Source organism: Peromyscus eremicus, chromosome 8a (assembly GCF_949786415.1).
Source record: "Peromyscus eremicus chromosome 8a, PerEre_H2_v1, whole genome shotgun sequence".
Taxonomy (NCBI): Eukaryota; Metazoa; Chordata; class Mammalia; order Rodentia; family Cricetidae; genus Peromyscus; species Peromyscus eremicus.
Genome location: NC_081423.1, coordinates 70161416 through 70183984, shown reverse-complemented (window position 1 = coordinate 70183984; position 22569 = coordinate 70161416). Strand labels below are relative to the sequence as shown.

The following is a 22569-nucleotide window of genomic DNA, read 5'->3' as shown; positions in this document are numbered from 1 at the left end:
TTCCCTTTTAGGAGCATATGAGGGGAACAAATCCATATTGTAAGACTACAGCACAAAGGAATGCAGTTAGAAAACAGCTCAATGCTTTTGTGCTACATGGTACAAACACTATGTCATGCCCCTTGATGAATGAAAAATCACTCTTATGGGTTTGTTTCTCAGGAGTCAATGTCTAACACTTCCTGACCTGCAAGAAGAAGTCTAAGAGGGGACCTAGGGGGTTACTGAACCTTAAAGGACAAGAGGTATTTATATTCTTGTTAAATGTATTGTTTTTTGCTTCAAGAAAAATATTGTAATGACATGGATGACCGCTTTCCTTCCAGAATCATTAAGTTTGCTTTCAATATTGCTTGTGGTTAAACTACGATGCATATGCTTATAGAGTATATAAGGTGTAGCCTATTTCAATAAACAGGCAGCCATCCTGATTCCCCCAGACTGGGTCAGTCTCCTTCCCTCGCCAACTCCATGCCTCCTCTTTGGGACCTGAACCCTACTGGAGCTGGACTCTGGCAACTAATGTCAAATACATGCAATATTCTTAATATTGTTTTTCTTTTGAGACAAGGTAACATATAATCTAAATTGGCTCTGAACTTGCTATATGGTAAATTTAAGGATGATACCAAATTTATGATCTCCTTCCCTCCACCATCCCAATTGGGATTACAGGCAGACTCACCATGTATAGTTTATGTAATGCTGGGAATTGAACCCAGAGCTGTGTTTGGTAAGCACTCTTACCAAGCTCATCCCTGGCCCATGATGGTTAATCTTCACTGTTGACTTACTGGATTTAAAATCCCCTAGGAGATACATCTATGTGTGTGTCTGTGGAGGTGTTTCCAAGTAGGTTTAACTGAGGAAGAAAGAGTCACCTGAAACACAGGCAGCACCACCTCACAGACTGGGGTCTTGGGAAGAACACAAGTGAAAAAGCCAGCTGACCAACACTCATCTCTCTGTTTGCGGCCTCCTTCTCCCATTGACAGTCTTTCTCAACTATGAGCAACTGAACCCCTCAAACTAGAGATCAAAACCAATACTTCTTCCTTTCAATTACTCCACCAGGTAGTACGTCAAACAAGTAGCTAACACATGTGCTTCCAGATAAGCAGATATCCACACGGAAGAGTGAGATGGACTGAAGAGCAGGAGACAAAAATCAGGTTCAACTCCACCTGCAGTCCCAGCATTTGGGAGGCTACGGCAGCAAGATTTTGTCAGCATGGCTACACAGTAAAATCCTGTCTCAAAAACAACAAGTTCAAGTCATTCTTCATTTCAATTATTTAACATGCTTCTTCAAAGGTTTCATGTGCCCAATTCCAAATCCCATTCCAGCAGCAACAATGACTCCCCACGCTGTAACCAGAGTAGAAACTAAAACACACAATTCTATGTATGAAGTTACTCCTGCCTTTAATCCCATGCAAAGGACAAAGTCCAGATTCTACAAGGGCTAGATAAGGAAGTTCCCCATGATCTGCCTTCTGCTTCCACGGTGGCCTCAAACTTCCTGGCTAATCACCTGACTAACTTCTACTCCAGCCTTTGGAGGAGTTTTCCAAGGGTAGACAAGAGGCCAGATATGTAGAGATGTGAAAGTGACTTTGGGCAAGGTAAGTTGCAATTCTAAGTTTTAAATCACTTGTTTGTAAAAATCAGGAATAAAAGAAGTTAATGACTATGAAGACTAATTTTGAGAATGTAGTAAGGACTTAGTAAATACCAACTGTTATGATGATATACTTTCAGATCCTTATATACCCTATCAAGAGCACTTATCACTCAAAATTATCAAAGGCTATTAACCAGTCTCTCCAATATTTAATCATTGTTTTTAATGTTTCTCTGCTCCTCTCATTCTATCACACATATACAACATACTTTAAAAAAGCTACAGTTTGGGCTGGAGAGATGGCTCAGAAGTTAAGAGCACTGATTGTTCTTCCAGAGGTCCCAAGTTCAATTCTCAGAATCCACATGGTGGCTCACAACCATCTATAATGAGATCGGTGCTCTCTTCTGGTGTGCAGACATACATACAAACAGAACACTGTATACATAAATAAATAAATCTTTTTTTTTTTTAAAAAGCTACAGTTTGTTTTATTAGTAACTACATCCCACTATGCAAGGGACTCTCAAGGACTATCACCCCTGGTCAGATGATTATGCTGACCAGTGGTCTTTCATTGGGGGTGATTTTATCTCCCAGAAAACATCTGGTAATGTGTGGACACAATCTGGGTTGTAACTAGTACCCAGTGGTTTAAAGCTCTGGGGATGCTGTTAAGCATTCTAGGCAGAGAACATCCTCCCTACAATAATAACTAACCATGTCCAGAATGGCAACAGTATCAAGGCAGAGATAGCTCCAAACCAGATAGCAGGTTCAGAAATTGTTCCAGAACCGGCATAAATTCAGAATCAGGCAAACTAAAAGAACTTTATAAATGACACATAAAGAAGTTTGTAATTCCAACACATGCTGTTAAGATTTCATGTCTCTATAATTTATTATTGGTATGTGCACAGACATTTGGAAAGTAGCTAATTTCCAAAATTCCTTCCCCCAAAAGATCACTAGCAGTAATATTTCTTTCTTTAAAAAATAATTCTTAAAATTTTATTTTAGAGTTATTTGTGCATGTTTGCATGTATGTGCAAGTGTCCACAGAAGCCAGAAGAGGGCACTGGATCCCTTGGAATGACAGGGGTGCTGGAAACCAAACCCAGGTCTTCTGCAAGAGCAGTACATGCTCTTAACCATTAGGCTATCTCTCCAGCAGTAACATTTCTTCATATTTTAATAATCAATACAGTGAAGTTACGTTTTACTTAATCTCTCCTACTGAGAGAAAGAACAGTGGAGGACTACCATTTAAGAGCAAAGACCAACACATTTAGTGCTAAAAAGGAGGTCAAGGGATGACTCACTAAAATATTTCCCTTATAAGTACAAGAATCTGAATTCATCCCCAGAACCCATGGAAAAAAAAAACAATATAGTCACACTGGTGAGAAGCCATCATAAAGGAGGAAGACGGCTGTGGGAAGGCGAGAAAGCCCTGAGTGAATGTGTATTGTTTGGCATGGCATAGCCCATGCCTCAGACCTACGGGACTGGCATAGCCTTCTCCCTGGGCTGCAGCTCACAGGTATGGCAAAGCCTTACTCTGGTCACAGTGCAAATGCTGATAGTATGTCCAAGTATGAGAGCTTAGCAATAACTGACCAGTGTGTGAATGGGTGTTTGCAGCTGGAGCCTGCTGGCCGACTGAGACTAGATCTTCCTCCTGCACATAATAAATGGACTGAAGTTCCAGGTTGATTTGTAGTTGGAGCCACTCCATCAGAGTGCACATAACCCAACTTTTCTCTTTGTGTGTCTGTCTTTGTTTTATTCCCTGTATTTGTGCAGGCTCCAGGACCAAGCTGTGTGGAACCGGCAGACATACCTGAGGTGGTTTGAATAAGAATGGCCCCACAGGCTCATATGCTTGAATACTTGCTTCCCAATTGGTGGAACTGTTTGGGAAGGATTAGGATATGTGGGCTTGTTGGAGGAGGGGTGTCACTGGGGGTGGGCATTGAGGTTTTGAAAGTACCATTCCCAGTGGGCTCTTTGCCTCTTGCTTGTGGATCAAGATGTGAGCTCTCAGCTGTTCCTGCTGCCAGGTCTTCACTTTGCCATCATGGACTCTAACCCTCTGGAATGGTAAGCCCAATTAAACTCTTTGTTTCATAAGTTGCCTTGGTCATGGTGTTTTATCACAGAAACAGAAAAGTAACTAAGACAATATCCAAGGTTGTCCTCCGCACACATGTGCAACTAACTCCCTACCACATGCATTAAAAAAAGAAAGAAAACCCCCAAATGCCACCATACACCTGCTCTCCTACAGGACAGCCAGAAGCAATATGCCAGTACCTATATAGCCACTCTGAACAACAGCTCATCAATGATTGAAATTCAAATGAAGAGGAAAGTTATGGTTTCACTGGGAGAAATCAAAATATCTTTGAAAGCTGTTATTCTTTTCTGCTAACTTATAAAATATAGCAAGGGCAATGGACATAGCATTGTCCTTTTTTTTGTTTTGTTTTGTTTTGTTTTTTTGTTTTTTGTTTTGTTTTTCGAGACAGGGTTTCTCTGTGTAGCTTTGCGCCTTTCCTGGGACTCACTTGGTAGTCCAGGCTGGCCTCGAACTCACAGAGATCCGCCTGGCTCTGCCTCCCGAGTGCTGGGATTAAAGGCGTGCGCCACCACTGCCCGGCTTGACATAGCATTGTCTTAAGAAACTTCTATTGATAAAAATAACCAAGTATCTTATTTGTTATCAGATAAACAATCTTGGAAGAAATCTTAAACATTATAACTGAGGTAAGTTTGTAGAGCTGAAGGAGATTGTTATAGGGAACTTTATAAATAGTTAAAGTGGGGAATTTTCCTGTAAGAGCAAAGAAAGCCTGGAGAAATGACTCAGTGGTAAAGAGTGAGAACCTCTACTACAGAGGAACTAAGTTCAGTTCCCAGGACCCACAATCAGGCAGATCAGCCTGTAACTTCAGCCCTAGTGGGATCTAATGCTGTTGGCCTCCATGGGCACCTACTGGTACACATGTGTGCATACCTACACAGACACACATACATACACATGATGAAAAATAAATTTAAAAAACAGCAATTTGCAGACATTAATCAAAACTGACTTCAAACAAAAGATTAACAGTATTCTAATTAACTGTGTTTTGTTTTGTTTAAGATTTTTAGTTTCATTTATGTGTATGTGTCTACATGAGTGTATGCCATGCATGTGCAGGCATCCCTTGAGGCCAGGAGAGCCTGTATGAACTCCTGGGATTGGAGTTTCGGGCAGTTGTAGCCACCAGACATTTACTCTGGGGAAACAAATTCAGGTCCTCTGGAAAGGGAGTAAGTGCTGTTAATGACTGAGTCATCTCTTATCTATCCCCTAATCAGCTGTTTAGGGTGCACATGTCTCCTATAATACTGTGTCTCGGTCGTTAGTCAAAATTCAGTGATTGGCAAGTAGGTGTACATTATTGACTAAGTAGGTGAACTATCTGCAGTTCTGGAGATTTTGCACTTAAGTATCTGGTAAGGTATGTTCTCTGTCCTCTTTTCTTCCCCCTTCCTTCCTTTCTTTTCTTTTTCTTTTGGTCATTTTTTCTTCTTCTTTTTTTTTTTTTTTTTTGAGACAGGGTCTCTATATAGCCCTGGCAGTTCTAGAACTATGTAGACCAGGTTGGCCTCAAACTCAGAGAGATCCACTTGCCTCTGCATCCCAAGTGCTGAGATTAAAGGCGTGCGCCACCACACCCAAACCTATTTTTTAAAAAACAAAAACAAAACAGTGAAGGTCTCACTATGTAGCCCTAGCTGGACTAACTCAATGTGTAGACCTGTTTGGCCTGTACCTCAAAGAAATCTGGCCACTCCTGCCTCCTAGTGTTGGGATTACTGACGTGTCCCACCACGCCCACCCAAGACAGACCTTTTGTGCAGTAACTTAAGCCGTTTTTGCTGTTCTCTGTATACAACGTCCTTGTAAGTCATAAAAAGTGGCCAATTAATTTGGTGTTCAAAGATGTCTGTTACATTTCTGTGATGTTTTTACTAACCAATCACTTCCTACTATTACAGTCACTGAGGACTCAGTGTCTCCTGCTCACTGACCCTCTGACTGTTCTTGTCACTCCTCACCTTCCTCGGGGGCAGCTGATGCTCCTTCAGGCAGTGCGGGCTGTAACTCCCCAGCTTCCGAATGACTTTCCAAATCTGCCATCTGCATTCCTTCCAGGCGACCTCCTTTTGCGTTAGCCCTCAAAGAGGGAAAAACATATTTTCAAATGTCTAATAAGTGACACAATAATCTATATTTTCTTTTTTTCCTTTCTATTTGTGTATTGTACTAAATTTCCATTTTTTTTTAAATTTCACTTAAGATTCAGAATAAAAGGTTATGAAATGGCAGATTACCAAATCCTGTTTATGACAATGTGTGGATAGTTTTGCAAAATATTATCAGTAGGGGACAAAGACAAAGTATGCAGGATCTCTCTGCTATTTCTTAAAATGGTTTGTCAATCACTATCAATTAAAATAGATATAAACACTACTGTTGAAAAGCTGAGAGAAGCATCAGTAAGAAATCAAGGTATACTACTGGTGAAGATAGTCACAGTTGCTTAATATACATAACAGAGAAGGCACAGCATACATGAAAAGCTGAGAGCAGCAGGGCTAAGTGAGGGCAGAGATAGAAACAATTTCCACTTACTGTTTTTCCCATTTTCACTGGGAACTCCTTAATTATTATTTACTTTTTTGCCTTATTACTACAAATGAAGCAAGGAGGAAGAAAAGTCACAAGCAGGAAAGCATCCATATGAAGCAGGCTGACATCGTATTCCTAACTAGCTCATTGTGGTGGTTTGAATAAGAATGGCCCCTCATAGGCTCCTATGTTTGAATGCTTGGTCCCCCGTTAGTGGAACAGTTTGGGAAGGATTAGGAGCCAGTGTGGCTCTGTTGGAGGAGGTTTAAAAGCTCACACCAGGCCCAGTCTCTATCTCTGTCTGCCTGTCTCTGTCTCTCTCCTGTAGCTTGAGGCTCAGATGTGAGCTCTCAGCTACTGCTCCAGCATCATGCCTGTGTGTGTCCCACCATGGTGAGCATGGACTAACCCTCTGAAACTCTAAGCAAGCTCACAATTAAATGCTTTCATTTTATAAGAGCTGCCTTGGTCATGGTGTCTAGTTATAGCAATAGAATAGTAATTAAGACATTCACCTTCTACTTTAATGTCTTTTATTTTTTCCTTTTTGGGAAAGCAATTAATTTCATTAAGGTTGCTTATAGCAGCATGGGTAAGGGTTTGTTTGTTCAGAGTATAGGCACCTTACTACGGAAGACTCTTTCTCTTCCTCATCAACTATTAACTATTTTAAACTTGAAGGAGTGGGAGTGGGGGTGGGTGGGTGGCCACAGTCTGTACCTCCCACTTCCATGACAGGGTGTTGATGGGCCCAATCTTGTGTAGATAATTCAACTGCTGTGAAAGAACTTTGACCTTTTACACAAAATTTTAGGTTCTGTGTGTGTGTGTGTGTATGTGTAATGTTTATGATTAAATGATACAGATACCTCTATAATAAATTAAATATGAAAGCTAGGAGACAGAGAGATAGACCAGTGTTTGAAAGCACTGGCTACTAGAAAACCCAGGTTTGATTCCTAGCATCCATATGGCAACTTACAAATGTCTGTGACTCTAGTTCTGGGAATCCAACACTCTCTTCTGGCCTCCATGGGCACCAGACATACATGCAGACAAAATGTCTATACATATAAATATTTTTAAAAGTAAAATAAATAAATAAAAGAAAGCAAGCTAGTTGTATCTTTAACTTGAAAGAAATGTGTATATCAGGCTAGGTGATAGGGAAGGTAAGTTTCCTAATTGCCCCTCCCCTAGACACTCCCTCTCCTCCCCCCATACTAGGGACTAAACCATGATAATGGCAATGTACATGCTAAGATATGCTCTACCATTGAGCTGTATCTCTAGGCAATTTTGAAAATTTTATTTTGAGCCAGGATCTTGCAAGGTTGCCCACGCAGAGCCCCAACATTCAATCCTCTGGCCCTCAGTCTCCTCAGTAGCTGTAATACAAGAGTTCACTACCATGCCAGGCTCTCTAGTGATTTTCTTTTCTACTGTTGAATCCTGAGTTAAAAACAAAATTAAACCTCTGTCTGTCCTTCTGGATTTGGTAATGAGCCAAACATAAGGTGCTGGTCTTCCTATAAAGACCTTTCCAAAGTCTCCACAGAAAACTATTCCATTATTTAAATTAGAAACATATTTAATGTTTATGTAACAGATCAGCAGATGAATATTGATGGCTCAACTAACACATCCATAGACAATACATTCTTTTTTGTTTGTTTGTTTTTCAAGACAGGGTTTCTCTGTGTAGCTTTGCGCCTTTCCTGGAACTCACTCTGTAGCCCAGGCTGGCCTCGAACTCACAGAGATCCCACCTGTCTCTGCCTCCCCCGAGTGCTGGGATTAGAGGCGTGCGCCGCCACAACCACCCAGCTGACAATATATTCTTTTTATTTATTTATTTATTTATTTATTTATTTATTTATTTATTTATTTATTTATTTATTATGTATACAGAATTCTGCCTGCACATATGTCTGCAGGCCAGAAGAGGGCACCAGATCTCATTACAGATGGTTTTGAGCCACCATGTGGGTGCTGGGAATTGAACTCAGGACCTCTGGAAGAGCAGTCGGTGATCTTAACCTCTGAGCCATCTCTCCAGCCCCCGACAATATATTCTTTAATCACTTTTTTTGGAATGGTTGTAAATTTAATTGACATGATGGGTTTTGAATAAAGATAAAGATGCCAATCACCATTTATCTTTTCTGGAAATTCCAAACTAGCATTTTAGAGAATGATTTCAAAAGGTAGAAAATGAATGAGATCAAAGCAGTGTTTTAAAAACAGGAAATGAACCCAGGCATGTGGCTAATGCTTATAATCCCAGCACTTGGGAGGTTAAGCCAGGAAGATCAAGAGCTGAAGATCTAGCCTGTGCTATATGAGACCCACTCTCAAAACAAACAAAAATAACAATAATACTCAATACAATTACTGGAAGTACTTTACTCCACACAAACCTGTGACTCACTTATGACACATGGCCCAGCACATGCACTCTGAAGGATGCACAACAGATTAAAACAAGGCAACATGTAAAGTTCAAGTACACACACATCTCCCAAGGCAGAGGCTGCTCAAGTTTTCCTGCTGTCAGTGACAGAGAACCCTAGGCTGGCGGTGCTGGCTCACGTCTGTAAAACAGCACTCAGCGGGAGGACTGCTGTCACAGGCAGGGCTTGAGGGTGGGCTAGGAGAGGAGAGTGCCAGAGTGCCACAGAATGACATCGTTTTCAAACAGAGTGACATTTTAATGCAATAAAAAACTTAATGCACACCTCAAACACTACCAAAGTAGAAATAATTTTGTTCATTATAATGTAGACATCAAGTTCCAAACAATGAAAGAGTATTACTTACCCCAAGGCGACCATTTTCCTTCTTTTCTCAACAGTAGGTAAGCCATTGAAAACTGCAACCACCACAGCTTCAGAATCCAAAACTTTGCATTGCCGATCTTCACTTTTGGGCAAAATATCCCCAATGATGCCATGTGTCAGGGCTCGGGGAGAGCTGTGTCTGCTCCCAGATTGAGAGCTTCCTGGGGAGCCTTCAGGAAAGGAGGGAGAAGACAATAAACATGAAAGACTCTTAGTGTAGAAAGTTACTTTATTTGCATAATTTTCTTAATTTTAAAAATTTTAAATGTAAGAGTGGTTTTGTTTACATGTATAAATGTGCACGTGTGTGCCTGTGTTAATGGAGGCCAGAAGAGGGCATCAGATCCCCTGGAAGTAGAATTACAGATGGTTGTGAGTTACCATGTGGGTGTTGGTAATCGAACCCAGGTCCTCTGCACGAACAAAAAAGTGCTCTAAGCCATGAGCCATCTTTCCAGCCTACTATACGTACATTTTGAACTATGAAAAACTTCAAAAAAAAAAAAAAAATATATATATATATATATATATCTCCCAATCTTTTTGACTAATTACTTAAAAATTGACAAGTCCAGAAAATCTAGTTGAAAACACTGTTCTGATTTGAGATCAAGAAACTTCAAATACTGGAGCCCAGAGGCACATGTTGGCAATCTCAGAACTAAGGAGGCCGAGACAGAAAAATCAAGAGATAAAACTTTCTCAAATACAGATAAATATATAATTAAAATCTTTTTATCTTATCAAATGCAGATAAATATATAATTTAAATCCAAAAATAAGACAAAAGAAAAAAAACAAACTCGTGAAAAATAAACAATAAAAGGTCCCACAAAATCAGAACTTGAACTGTAATTTTAGCCTCTTTGGTGCCTTTCAAGGTTAAAGCTACAACACATCAATTCCCAAGCATATGCCCAGTAAAATTGTATTACAAATTCCCCAAATTTACCTTCAGACAAAGTCTGGCAGTCTCCCTTTGAAAGGCTATTTTCTCCAGAGTCCATAGCTCTTCGGAGTGACAGACTGCCTGCTATGGCCTGAGCTGACTTGGGTGAATTCTTCTTATTTATGGCTGCAAAAACATTTAGAAGCATTTCTGAATATGGTAAAATGTCACATAACTCACAATATAGTCAGAGAAATGTCTAACCCTCACTACACGTGGATGGTTTTCTGTCTACAATGTCCAAAATAACAGGGCACTCTGTGGTCCTGACAGTTTATTTAGCATTCTGTGACAAAAGTAATTCTATTTTGTTGCTTGTGAAATAGAATCTTAATAAGATTAACTATAATCTCATTTTTAGAAAGTTGTATTAATTAAGACAATGAAGTGTAAACAAAAATGTAACCCTCTAATGCAACGGTTCTCAACCTTCCTAAGGCTGCAACCCTTTATTAATTCCTCATGTTGTGGTGACCCCCAATCATAAAATTATTTCATTGCTACTTCATAACTGTAATTTTGCTACTGTTATGAATTGTAATGTAAATATCTGACATTCGACCTCCAAAGCGGTCATGACCCACAGGCTGAGAACTACAGCTATAATCTAAACAAATGGAAATTGGGCTTGATAGATCAAAGGGATAATCAATGCTGAATTTGAAACATCATAATTATAATTATTTCAAAATATTTGTGACCAAATAAGTTATAACCAAAGTAGTAGCAACAACAAAACATATAGCCTAAAATAAAGGGGGGGGAGGGGAGGCGGGGACAGGACAGGGACGAGGGAGGGGATATGACACAGGATGGGATAGTAATATCACCACCACAGCAAGGACTAATCAGCCGTGCAGGCATATTCAAGAAATTACAAAATAATAAATAATAAAAAGACAGCAAGAAGCAGGAAGATTGTGAATTCAGAGCCAGCCTGGGTTATGTGAGACTCTGTCTCAAAAAACCAAACCAAGACAAACAGAAAAGCACAACAGATTTATTGACGACAGGCCTAGCAAGTCTGGCTTTGTCCTAACGAAGACTATGATAAAAATTAAAAAATTTCAAGATAAACTTTAAAAACTATTCCTATCACAAACAACACACCCCAGAATTAAGCAGCCCCAAAGACTACACAACTCAGTGAAGTCCTGCACATTTAGAAGAGGGAACCTGTGGAGCCTCGAGTTAAACTTTACACTTTCAGTATTGAACATGTTTTGTGCACTTATCTTACCACTAAAACCAGAAATCTATGACAGAATTAGAACTTTAAAATTAGTTTATATCCTCTCATAACCCTTGATGTTTTCATTTGCAAGTTTTTTATAATAAAGTTTATAACATAAAAAAGAAATCTATTTCTTTTACAATGTCAAAAAGACATTGTATTCAGAAACAGATTTAATGAGATTTGCATATCAAAACTGCCATCCATTACAGAAAGAAAATAAGGATAGCATGAATGGCAGTTTTGTGTTCAGACTGAGACAATATTCTTTTTTTTTTTAAAGAAACCATTTTTTTTTCTTTATTATATATACACAGTGTTCTGTCTGCATGCCAGAAGAGGGCGCCAGATCACATTACAAATGCTTGTGAGCCACCATGTGGTTGCTGGGAATTGAACTCAGGACCTCTGGAAGAACAGCCAGGGCTCTTAACCTCTGAGCCATCTCTCCAGCCCCTGAGACAATATTCTTAAAGAAACACTTCCAAAATTAATCTACAGATTCAACACAATCTATATAAAAATGCCTTTTTTAACTGTTGTTTAAAAAATCATTATCTAGCCGGGTGGTGGTGGAGCACGCCTTTAATCCCAGCAGAGGCAGGCGGATCTCTGTGAGTTCGAGGCCAGCGTGGGCTACCAAGTGAGTTCCAGGAAAGGCGCAAAGCTACACAGAGAAACCCTGTCTCAAAAACACAAAAAACAAAAACAAACAAACAAACAAAAAAACCATCATTATCTAGACAGAGTCTGGCAAGATGGCTCGGCTGATAAAGGCACTGTGGCCAACTCTGACAGCCTGAGTTCAACCCCTGGAACACACAGAGTGAGAGGAGAGAAACAACTCCTTTAAAGTGTCCTCTGACCTCCACAAGCTCCTTCCCTAAGTAAATGTACATAATAATAACAGGTTCCTAACATTTCTATGAAAATGTAAGGGATCTAGAACAGCAAAAGCAATCTCGAACAGAAGACTGCCTCCCATACCCACCGCCAGGGATGACTCCAGAGCCTTGGGCTCACAGCCTACCACTGATCCTCAGCTCTGGAGTCAGGACTAAGTGGGCATGGCCGCTCTCCTCTGACAGCTTCAGGGCTTAGCATCAATGTAAATCTCTTAAAACCTCTAATGCTACCTCAAAAACAAGGAAAAAGAAAAGACAAGAGCAAGTAAGCGCAGAGGGGCAGTGTTGCAGTGTGGCATACCTCAACTCCTAGCACTGGGGAAGCTGAGACAGGAGCAATGTCCTAACTTCAAGGGCAGCCTGAATGCACTGCACAGTGAGCTCCAGGCCAGCCTGGTTTATAGAGTGAGATCCAGTCTCAAACAAAGGTGGGTGGCTGGGGGATGAGCACAGGAACATGTTGTAGATAGAACTAGGATATATGAGCCCCACAGTCTATCAAAATTGAGAATCCATAAGCATTTCACATTTATGCTCTGACTTTAACAAGGGTGCCAAGACAATTCAATTGGCAACGTGAAAAGATGTGGTTCTCCTTCTTCCTCAGGGATTGCAGGTCTGCAAGGAGGGAGGGAGCTGAAGTGGAGAGCAGGGTTGGGTTTGGCTGTGAATACAATGGAGACAGCCCCCTGGGAGATAATTTCAGTGAATCAGTTCAACTTTATTCCAGACTACAGAAAATATATAAGATTAGAAAAAAAAAAAAAATATATATATATATATATATATATATATATATATATATGATTAGGGAGCCTGGGGACAAACCCTAATTTACATTAAGTGGCTGCTTTTATCATAAGGTTTCATATGTGGCACAGGGTGCTATAGCAAAGCTCCTAGTACAAGTCTTAATTACCATAGGTGCAGCAGGGGGGAAAGCTTCTAGCAGGAAACTGAGCCAAGGTCATACTAGAGATAAATCAGGCATCAAGACTTAGAGATAGCTTTCAGATAAGGTCAGTCCTCCAGGCATAGAGACATTCTCGAGGTAAGAGCAAGTAAAGACCATCAAGTCTCACTGGGGAGGGAGTCCCTGATGTTACTGAGCTTTTGAGAGACCTGCCAAGCCATGACAGACTGCAACCTCTGACCATCAAGGGCTCCCAACAAAGAGGGACAAGAGCAAGTGTTATAGCCAACATGGAGAAGCTGAAATCATGACTGGCAGAAGTACAAAATTCTGCAGGTTTTGAAAATAGTATGACACTGGCAATTCCTCAAAAAGTTAAAGATGGTTTTTCCATTTAGCCCAGCAAGTCCACTTCTAAGTGTACACTCAAAATAAAGTATTATCTACATGATAACATAATACATGTTCATAGTAACATCATTGATCACAGTTTAAAAGTGCAAATGTGTTATATATCAACTGATAGTGGATGAATAGCATGTGCACTATATAACAAAATATCTTTGACCAGCAAAAAGAATGCATTATTATTAACTCATAATTTAACATGTATGAAGCTTGAAAGTATATGGAAGACGGGGAAAAACACACATAAAAAGACCTCATTTGGTCTGGCATTATGGTATATTGCTGTAGAATAATCCTCTCGTACACTGTAAAGATTTGTCACTCTGATTGTTTTAATAAAATGCTGATTGGCCAGTAGCCAGGCAGGACACATAGGCAGGGTGACAAAACTAAAAATGCTAGGGAGAGAAGGATGGAGTCAGGAGTTGCCGGCCAGATGCAGAGGAAGCAAGATGAGAATATCATACTGAGAAAAGGTACCAAGCCATGTGGTTAAACATAGATAGGAATTATGGGTTAATTTAAGTAGTGTAAGAGAACATTAGTAATAAGCTTGAGTTACCAGTCGAGCATTTATAATTAATATAAGGCTGTGTGTGGTAATTTGGGAAGCAGAAGCTGGGTATTTGGGAGTTGCTGGCGGAACAGAAACTTCAGCTTATATATGGCACTTAACATGGGGCCGAAATTTCCACATAAAATCTGACAACGCTTAAAATAAGATTCTAGACACACAAGAATGGAGTCAAGAACAGCTTCTAGGTAATTACTTTTTCTCAGTGGGTTCTGTTTGCTAACAGCAAGCAGAAGCATGGCTCCTTTAAGATGTGGGTTATATGCCGGGCGGTGGTGGCGCACGCCTGTAATCCCAGCACTCGGGAGGCAGAGCCAGGAGGATCTCTGTGAGTTCGAGGCCAGCCTGGGCTACCAAGTGAGTTCCAGGAAAGGCGCAAAGCTACACAGAGAAACCCTGTCTCGAAAAACCAAAAAAAAAAAAACAAAAAACAAAAAAAAGATGTGGGTTACTAGTTCCTGCTGTCAGCATGGTCAGCTCTTTTGAGAGGTCTTGCTACAAAGCACTTGAATGGGGTTTGTGTGTGGCAAGCTTCATGCTACTTGGTAGCAGTGGTAGGAATAAACAAACAAACAAACAAACAAAACCCTCTAAAGGGTTTACAGTATGTTTAAAAATAAGCATAGGCTTGGGAGAGTAAAGAGAAGCTATAGACAATCATAAAAAAAATATATAGTTTTGGGCTGGAGAGATGGCTCAACGGTTAAGAGCACTGACTGTTCTTCCAGAGGTCCTGAGTTCAATTACCAGCAACCACATGATGATTTACAACCATTTGTAATATCTGGCGCCCTCTTTTGGCCTGCAGGTATACATGCAGGCAGAACACTGTATACATAAAAAATAAATAAATCTTTTTAAAAAAAAAGAAATATATAGTTTTAAAATAACGAAGTCCTTAAAAAGGGAGTAAAGTAATATGAAAAAAAAAAGCCACATAAAGATGAAAAATACACAGTCTGGATACTGTATGCTATTGTACTACCTTTGAATTGTTTGACTGTTGAGGAAGGAGCAACAGCTGCTAAGAGACATTTGATTATAAATGTTACTGGATTAATCCAACCTATTTATTTTGAAAATGCCTTGACTTCAAAATTCAAGTCAAAAGATATGTTACACTGGAGAAGAGGTTATGCTTTTATTTCCAAAGGAAATGAGAGGCTCTGGATTCATTCTGGGTTAACAAAAATGAGGTTTGATTGAGGAAGACCCCCTAAAAAATTTCAAAGGGAATGGATCACCCAGATAATCCAATGTTTCAGAGTGCCTCTGTTGCAGTTTCCTCTGAGTTCTGCATCCCGAACAGCTTCAAGGCTGCTGGCTGAGATGAACCAGCTTCACAGACTACTCCAGTCAAGACTTATGAATTTTCTCAGGGTCCCCCAAGGATTACCAGGGCCCCCAATCAACAGGAAGTAATCTAGAGGACTATGCCCATATTCTCAAAAATAAATTATAGGTATTTGTCATTGTTTAGAGGGTTGGTTACAAGTTGTTATCAGTAATAGAAAAAAAACTGAACAAAAATTAGATTCAGGGATCTTGTTGTAAAGAGAAAATGGGGATATAGAAATAATAGGATTAAAGGGTAGATTATTGAATCTACTTTAATAAAAAATACAACTATTAATCTTACATATTTTACATTGGTATGAATTTTGGTTTATTGATACAAATTTAAAGTGAATTTTGTTATACTGTATGTATATTTCTACTCTTGTTTAGGGTATTATGTTTATGCAGCTCATTTAAAAATGTAATATAATTAAGAAATACAGATTAGCCGGCCGGTAGTGGTGCACGCCTTTAATCCCAGCACTCGGGAGGCAGAGGCAGGTGGATCTCTGTGAGTTCAAGGCCAGCCTGGTCTCCAAAGTGAGTTCCAGGAAAGGCGCAAAGCTACACAGAGAAACCCTGTCTCGAAAAAAAACAAAAAACAAAACAAAACAAAACAAAAAATACAGATTAATAGTCATCTATAATAGCAAACTTATACTAATGTTAGTTAGGTTTTCAAGGTCATACAGAGATATATTTCAGATAAATAGGCAATCTTCAAACACTTCAAAGATCTACAGAATATGGCATTTAAAATGTTTTAAGAACTTAGACTTTTCTCGACAGTGAGACAAATCTGCTCCTGGCAGCACCAATTACTTCAAAGAGGATGATGGTTTTCTTTGTGACAAAAGCTAGCCATGCGGGCAAAGAAACTGCCCCTGCCTCAATTGCTGACAGTTACTGTCCAAACTGGACCAGTAGAACTTTGCCAAGACCAAGTGAGATAGTCCTTCAAAAATCCTACTTCACAGGAAAGTCTGTCAGAAATGCAAAGCCTGTAGGCCGGAGTTGGATGTCCCAACATTGCAGAGGAACTTTGGGTGACTGTCCAGGCAGCCTGATGTCTCTGTCATTAGGTAACATTTTACCCTCTGGGGTCTTTGATGGAGTTGAAGACTAGATAGATATAAGTATAGTTTTCCTTAGTTTTAATAGAAGGTAAGTTAGATACAAAACTAGACTCACCAAGATAAGATAAGTATTTTCTCTAACTTTGCCAATGCAAATGGATTAGATAGTGTCACTGTACTTCTTACTTAATAACTTTGTTGTATATAATCTTACTATATTAAAGTTAAAAACCTTCCTTTTTAATTAGACAAAAAGGGGGAAATGCTGTGGAATAATCCTCCTGTACACTGTAAAGATTTGTCACTTGAACTGGTTTAATAAAATGCTGATTGACCAGTAGCCAGGCAGGAAGTATAGGTGGGGCAACTAAACTAAGAATGTTGGCAAGAAGAAGGACAGAGTCAGGAGTCACCAGCCAAATGCAGAGGAAGCAACATGAGAATATCGTACTGAGAAAAGGTACCAAGCCATGTGGCTAAACATAGATAAAAAGCATGGGTTATTTTAAGCTGTATAAGAGATCGTTAGTAATAAGCCTGAGCTATTAGCCTAGCATTTATAATTAATATAAGCCTCTGTGTGGTAATTTGGGGAGCAGATGCTGGGTATTTGGGAGTTGCTGGTGGGACAGAAACTTCCACTTACAGTATATAACTGTAATCCCTGGACTGGGTAAGCTAAGGCAGAAGGATCACTCAGGAGTTTGAGGCCAGCCCGGGCTGCATAGCAAAAGTCTATCTTGAAAATGAATACAAAAGAAAATTACAATAAGATTCTATTTCTATGCTAACTGGGAAGGCTAGTTCAAGAAAGAAAGAAAAGAAAAAGAGAAAAAAAAAACAGAAAATAATAAGTCCTGGTGAACATCTAGAGAACTGGAACCTGTAGCCTGTACCCTGTTAAAAGTGGTGGTGGCGGGACACGCCTTTAATCCCAGCACTCGGGAGGCAGAGCCAGATGGATCTCTGTGAGTTCCAGGCTGGCCTGGTCTATGGAGTGAGATCCAGGACAAGCACCAAAACTATACAGAGAAACCGTGTCTCGAAAAACAAAAAAACAAAACAAATGTGTGTGTGTCTGCTACAGAAAATAGCAAAGCATGTCCCTCCAAAACCTGGCCCCAAAATCTAAGGATAGAATAATCTAACAATGCCACTGAGTTTTAAAAGGGGGCTTGAAAAGAAAGATATGTATGTTTAGAGACAAAAGATACAAACAATGCAGTTGTCCAAAGGATTAATGAATAGATAAACAAAATGTGTTCTCTATATACAATACAGCACAATTCTGCTATTGGGAAGAAAGAAGTTCTGCAAGATGCCATCATATGGATGAACCTTGGAGATACACGAAATAAAGAAGCCAAACAAAACCCCCAAATGTCAAATGCTGCAACAATTCCAATCGTATGTGATACCTAAAAGAGATATTCAGAGGCAGAAAGCAGAGAGCAACAATCCCTAGGCCCCAGAAGTAGAGAAATGAGGGATTGCCGATAAATGGATGCAGTTTTAGAGTGAGGAAAACCTCTTGGAGATGGATGGTTGTGAGGGACGCACAATACAACAATGCCAAAGTGCTAATGCTGCTCAACTGTAAGACTGAAACAGTAATTTTAGTTTATGTACACTTTGCCAAAAATTTTAACACATATGCTTCCCCAACTAAAGGTTAAAATGTCAAATTTTACATGATATATACTTTACCATAATTTAACATACCTTTTTCTTTTTCTTTTTTTAAGGTTTATTTATTTATTTATTATGTATACAGTGTTCTGCCTGCACACATCCCTGCAGGCCAGAAGAGGGCACCAGATCTCATTTCAGATGGTTGTGAGCCACCATGTGGTTGCTGGGAATTGAACTCAGGACCTTTGGAAGAGCAGCCAGTGCTCTTAACCTCTGAGCCATCTCTCCAGCCCCTAACATACCTTTTTCATAGCATGTATGACTTGGAAAATGAACACACATAGGCAGTGCCCAATACCAAACTCTCTCTCAGTTCACACAGCCCCTCACATTCTTTAGTTCACATGTAACTTTTTAAAGAAAGCTTTGTTTTCTCATCTCACATATAACCGGTGTGCTCTTCCACACACTTTTGATACTTCTCAAAAGTATAAAGCATAGGTGGTAACACTTCTTTTTAGAATGTTTTCTTAAAATTTTTAAAAATAATTTACTTTTATTTTATGAACATTGATTGGTGTTTTGCTTGCATGTATGTCTGTATGAAGGTGTCAGATCCCCTGGAAGAGGAGTTACAGACAATTGTGAGCTGCCATACAGGTGCTGGAAATTGAACATGGGTTCTCTGGAAGTACAGCTAGTGCTCCTCACCACTGAGTCATCTCTCCAGCCCCAGTTCTAGAAATACACCATCTAGTTTTTCACTTGTTTTAATGGTTTTTTTCAATTTCCATTGTCAGCCTCTCAATCCCTTTTCTTCACCAGACCTCTAAATGTTTGATTAGTGCCTCACTGCCAAGACTTCTCTTCTCCATTAAAATCACCAACACTGTTGGGTATGGTGGTGCACGCCTTTAAACCCAGCAGAGGCAGGAATGTTGGTTTTAAATAAGTGGCGCTGTTACCGTGCGAGAAAGGTCACAAGGCACAACAAAACTCAGAGCTTTATTGTGGAGGGGGGCTGGAGAGATGGCTCAGAGGTTAAGAGCACTGGCTGTTCTTCCAGAGGTCCTGAGTTCAATTCCCAGCAACCACATGGTGGTTCACAACCATCCGTAATGGGATCTGGTGCCCTCTTCTGGCCTGTAAGCCTACATGTAGGCAGAATATTGTATACATAATAAATAAATAAATCTTTAAAAAAAAAAAAAAAAAAAAAAAAAAAAAAAAAAAGAGAGCGACCAGGCCTATGGTAGGAGGAGAGAGCAGAAGAGAGGGGAGGAGTCTGTGACGGACTTTTTAAGGACTCTCCTGCACATGCGCATGTGGGCTTATGGAGCTATGCCACGCATGCACTAATTGCGTGACCGCACTGTGTGCATTTGTGCACTCATGCAGCGCACTGATGACGTAAGACGTAAGACCCCCTGCTTAGCTACTGAACTGCATATGTGCGGTCATATAGCTGGAGCGGCAGAATCCTAACATTCCAGACGTTTTGATTATAAAAAAGAGGGTGAACAGAAATAGGGACGTCGTTTCTCCCAAAAAAACTGCTTCCAGCTGACTTGGTGGGTGTCGGTTGACTCCTGGGGGGGTAGGGAAGGGGACTTCTGAGGTAGACAGATGTCCTGGGATGATGGACTGTCGTCTGCTGCCTTGGACCTGTCCATCACCCCTCTTGGCCTGGAATTCTGGCACATAGCTCAAACCATCCTTAAACTCGGGATCTCCTGCTCCCTCTTCCTGAAGTGCTAGGATTAGGGTCACCTACACACACTAGTACACTTGGCTATGAACTGCTGCTCCTCAGTGAATGACAGCATTCTCACTTAGTTGCTTAGGCCAAAAAATATCCTCCGTTTCTGTCTTTCAACTATTCAGCCTTTTATAACTAAAATTGTGACAAAGAACTGAATCCTATTGGCCTAAAACATGCATTGTATGTAACAGAGTAACTTTTCTTTTTGCATCTACAACAGTATTGGTTACATACTCAGGATGGGAAACTCAGTCCAAGAGGGCTGCCAGGCTATGAGCAAGTCTACCTACTGAGGGCTTTAGCTCCAGATTATACTACTAAATTCATACCAGCTACTCTAGTGGTTGGTATTAAATCTTCCTCCACAATGCAGCTTTCTGAACAAATAAACAGCTCAAACTCCTTACTGAAGTCTTATCAGATCTCGAGTTAATCCGTTATCTCTGACTTCACCTCTCGGTCTGCCCTGCCTTATTCACCATACCCACTCAAGCTAGTCTCCCTTCAACCCTTCAAACTGAATCTTGTGCCAGTAAATTTGCACTTCTGTCCTGTTTATACAGAACACTGATTCCCCAAGGCATTTGAAGGGTTCAGCTCAAATATGTTCTTTACAGAGACTTTCTCTGAATACCCCCCAAAAAATAAGACAATCTTTATCTACTGTTTCACAGTAGTAAGTTTTCATTAAAATTATTTTCACTCATTTATTTACATACCTTACTGTCTGATTCTTATCACTACAATACAGGATCTATAAGGATAATGAAGTGTCCTTTAATGCTAAGCACTGACTTAGCAATCAAAAATCCTTAGTTCCGAGTTGTTGGATAATCTTTTTGAACACTGTGAAGATGTGCCTCTGCCAAGGCACCTTCTAATTGGTTTATTAAAGAGCTCAACGGCCAATAGCTAGGCAGGAGAGGATAGGTAGGATTTCCAAGGAGAGAGCAACTCTAGGAAGTATAGAGGTGGAATTCACCAGCCAGACACGGAGGAAGTAGGACGCATGGTACTGAGGAGAGGTAATGAGCCAAGTGGCAGAAGGTAGACTAATAGAAATGGGTGAATTTAAGTTTTAAGAGCTACTTGGGAACAAGCCTAAGCTAAGGCCAAGCTTTCATAATTAATAATAAGTCTCTGTGTCAGTATTTGGGAGCTAGTAGCACAAAGAAAGTCCAACTATAGTTCCATCATATAAAGGAAAATATTAGAATAGACTAGAAAGGTAGTTCAGCTGGTAAAGGCACTCACCATTTTAAAGCTTGATGACATGAGTTCAACCCTGGGATCCACATGTGGAAGGAAAGAACTGACTCCACAGTTATCCTCTTACCTCCTGAACTGCACCATGTTGTACATTCCCCCCCCCCACACTCACACACTCTCTCTCTCTCTCTCTCTCTCACACACACACACACACACACACACACACACACACACACACAAATTCCTTAAAAAAGAAAAATGTCACTCAATTTTGGATGGAGGAAAAAAGGCTATTTTAACTCATAAGAAGGGTGGGAGAGATGGCTCAGTGGTTAAGAGCGCTTACTACTTTTGCAGAGGACCTGGGTTCAAGTCTTAGCACCCACAGTTGCCCACAACAATCTAAAAGTCCAGGTCCAGGGAATTCAAGACACTCTTTCTGGCCTCTGTGGGCACCAGGCACATACATGTTACACAGGCACACCTTCTGGCAAAATATCCATACACAAAAATATATCATTTTAATTTAAATCTTTAGAACAGAGATACTGATAGACTGTTAAGTGAAAACAACCAGTCATGTGGTTTCACAAAGCACATGGGAGAAATTACACTATAGGAACTTCTTCACTTACGGTTGCGTATATAACAGCCAGCGACTGAGGACTTTGCTAGGAGCTCCATTCCCAAATCCTGTAATCTACCAGAATTTTCAGGTCCACAGGTAGCCAGAGCTGCCTGATCAGCACAAAAAAGGTTTGTCTGTATGTCTCCAGAAGCAACACCAGTGCCTTTTATATCAGACAGTGTGGTCTTCACATCACTCTTCATACACCGAACTTCAGCCATTTGAGTTTTGAGTCTTTTCAACATCTTTAGGTCAGAGGGCACTCGCCACATTGCCTGCTGCTTCCTTTGCTCTTTATCTTTTCGAGAATATGATGCTTCAAAAGAAAGCAAGTGAAAAACCATGTTCATATCAATTTTAATATTCATGACCTCATTCGTTCCCACAAATTTAATGTGTCAAATGCAGTAAAGTGTTTCACGGTATCACCAAAGAACAGGCATTGAGACTAGAAGATGGCTTACATCAGGAATTCTCAATCTTCCTAATGCTGTGACCCTTTAATACAGTTTCTCATGGTGTAGTGACCCCAACCATAAAATCATTTCATTGCTACTTCATAACTATAATTTTGCTGCTGTTATAAATTTTAATGTAAATATCTGATACACAGGATATCTGATACATGTGGGTCTCAACCCACAGGTTAGATCCAAAGTTAGATCCAAGACTTCGCTGTTTCCTTTCATTATCTGCCCCATGTCCTTCTTGCTGTTATCCTTATTTTAGCCGACTGGATTTAAAACTCAGGTTGCTTCACTATTAATTTTCCATAAAAAACTAAACATTC

At 40.1% G+C, this 22569-nt stretch overlaps 1 protein-coding gene across 9 annotated transcripts in view; it reads right to left on the bottom strand.

Annotated features, from left to right (window-relative positions):
• Positions 1-22569, bottom strand: part of Trim37 (tripartite motif containing 37) — a 134830-nt gene that overhangs the window by 46850 nt on the left and 65411 nt on the right. For all 9 annotated transcript variants that reach the window (XM_059271450.1, XM_059271443.1, XM_059271446.1 and 6 more), the window contains 4 exons: positions 21787-22095; positions 10104-10226; positions 9132-9321; positions 5738-5856 (listed from right to left, as the gene is read on the bottom strand). In XM_059271450.1, the coding sequence (XP_059127433.1) occupies positions 5738-5856; positions 9132-9321; positions 10104-10226; positions 21787-22095 (741 nt within the window). The remainder of the gene's footprint in view (positions 1-5737; positions 5857-9131; positions 9322-10103; positions 10227-21786; positions 22096-22569) is intronic.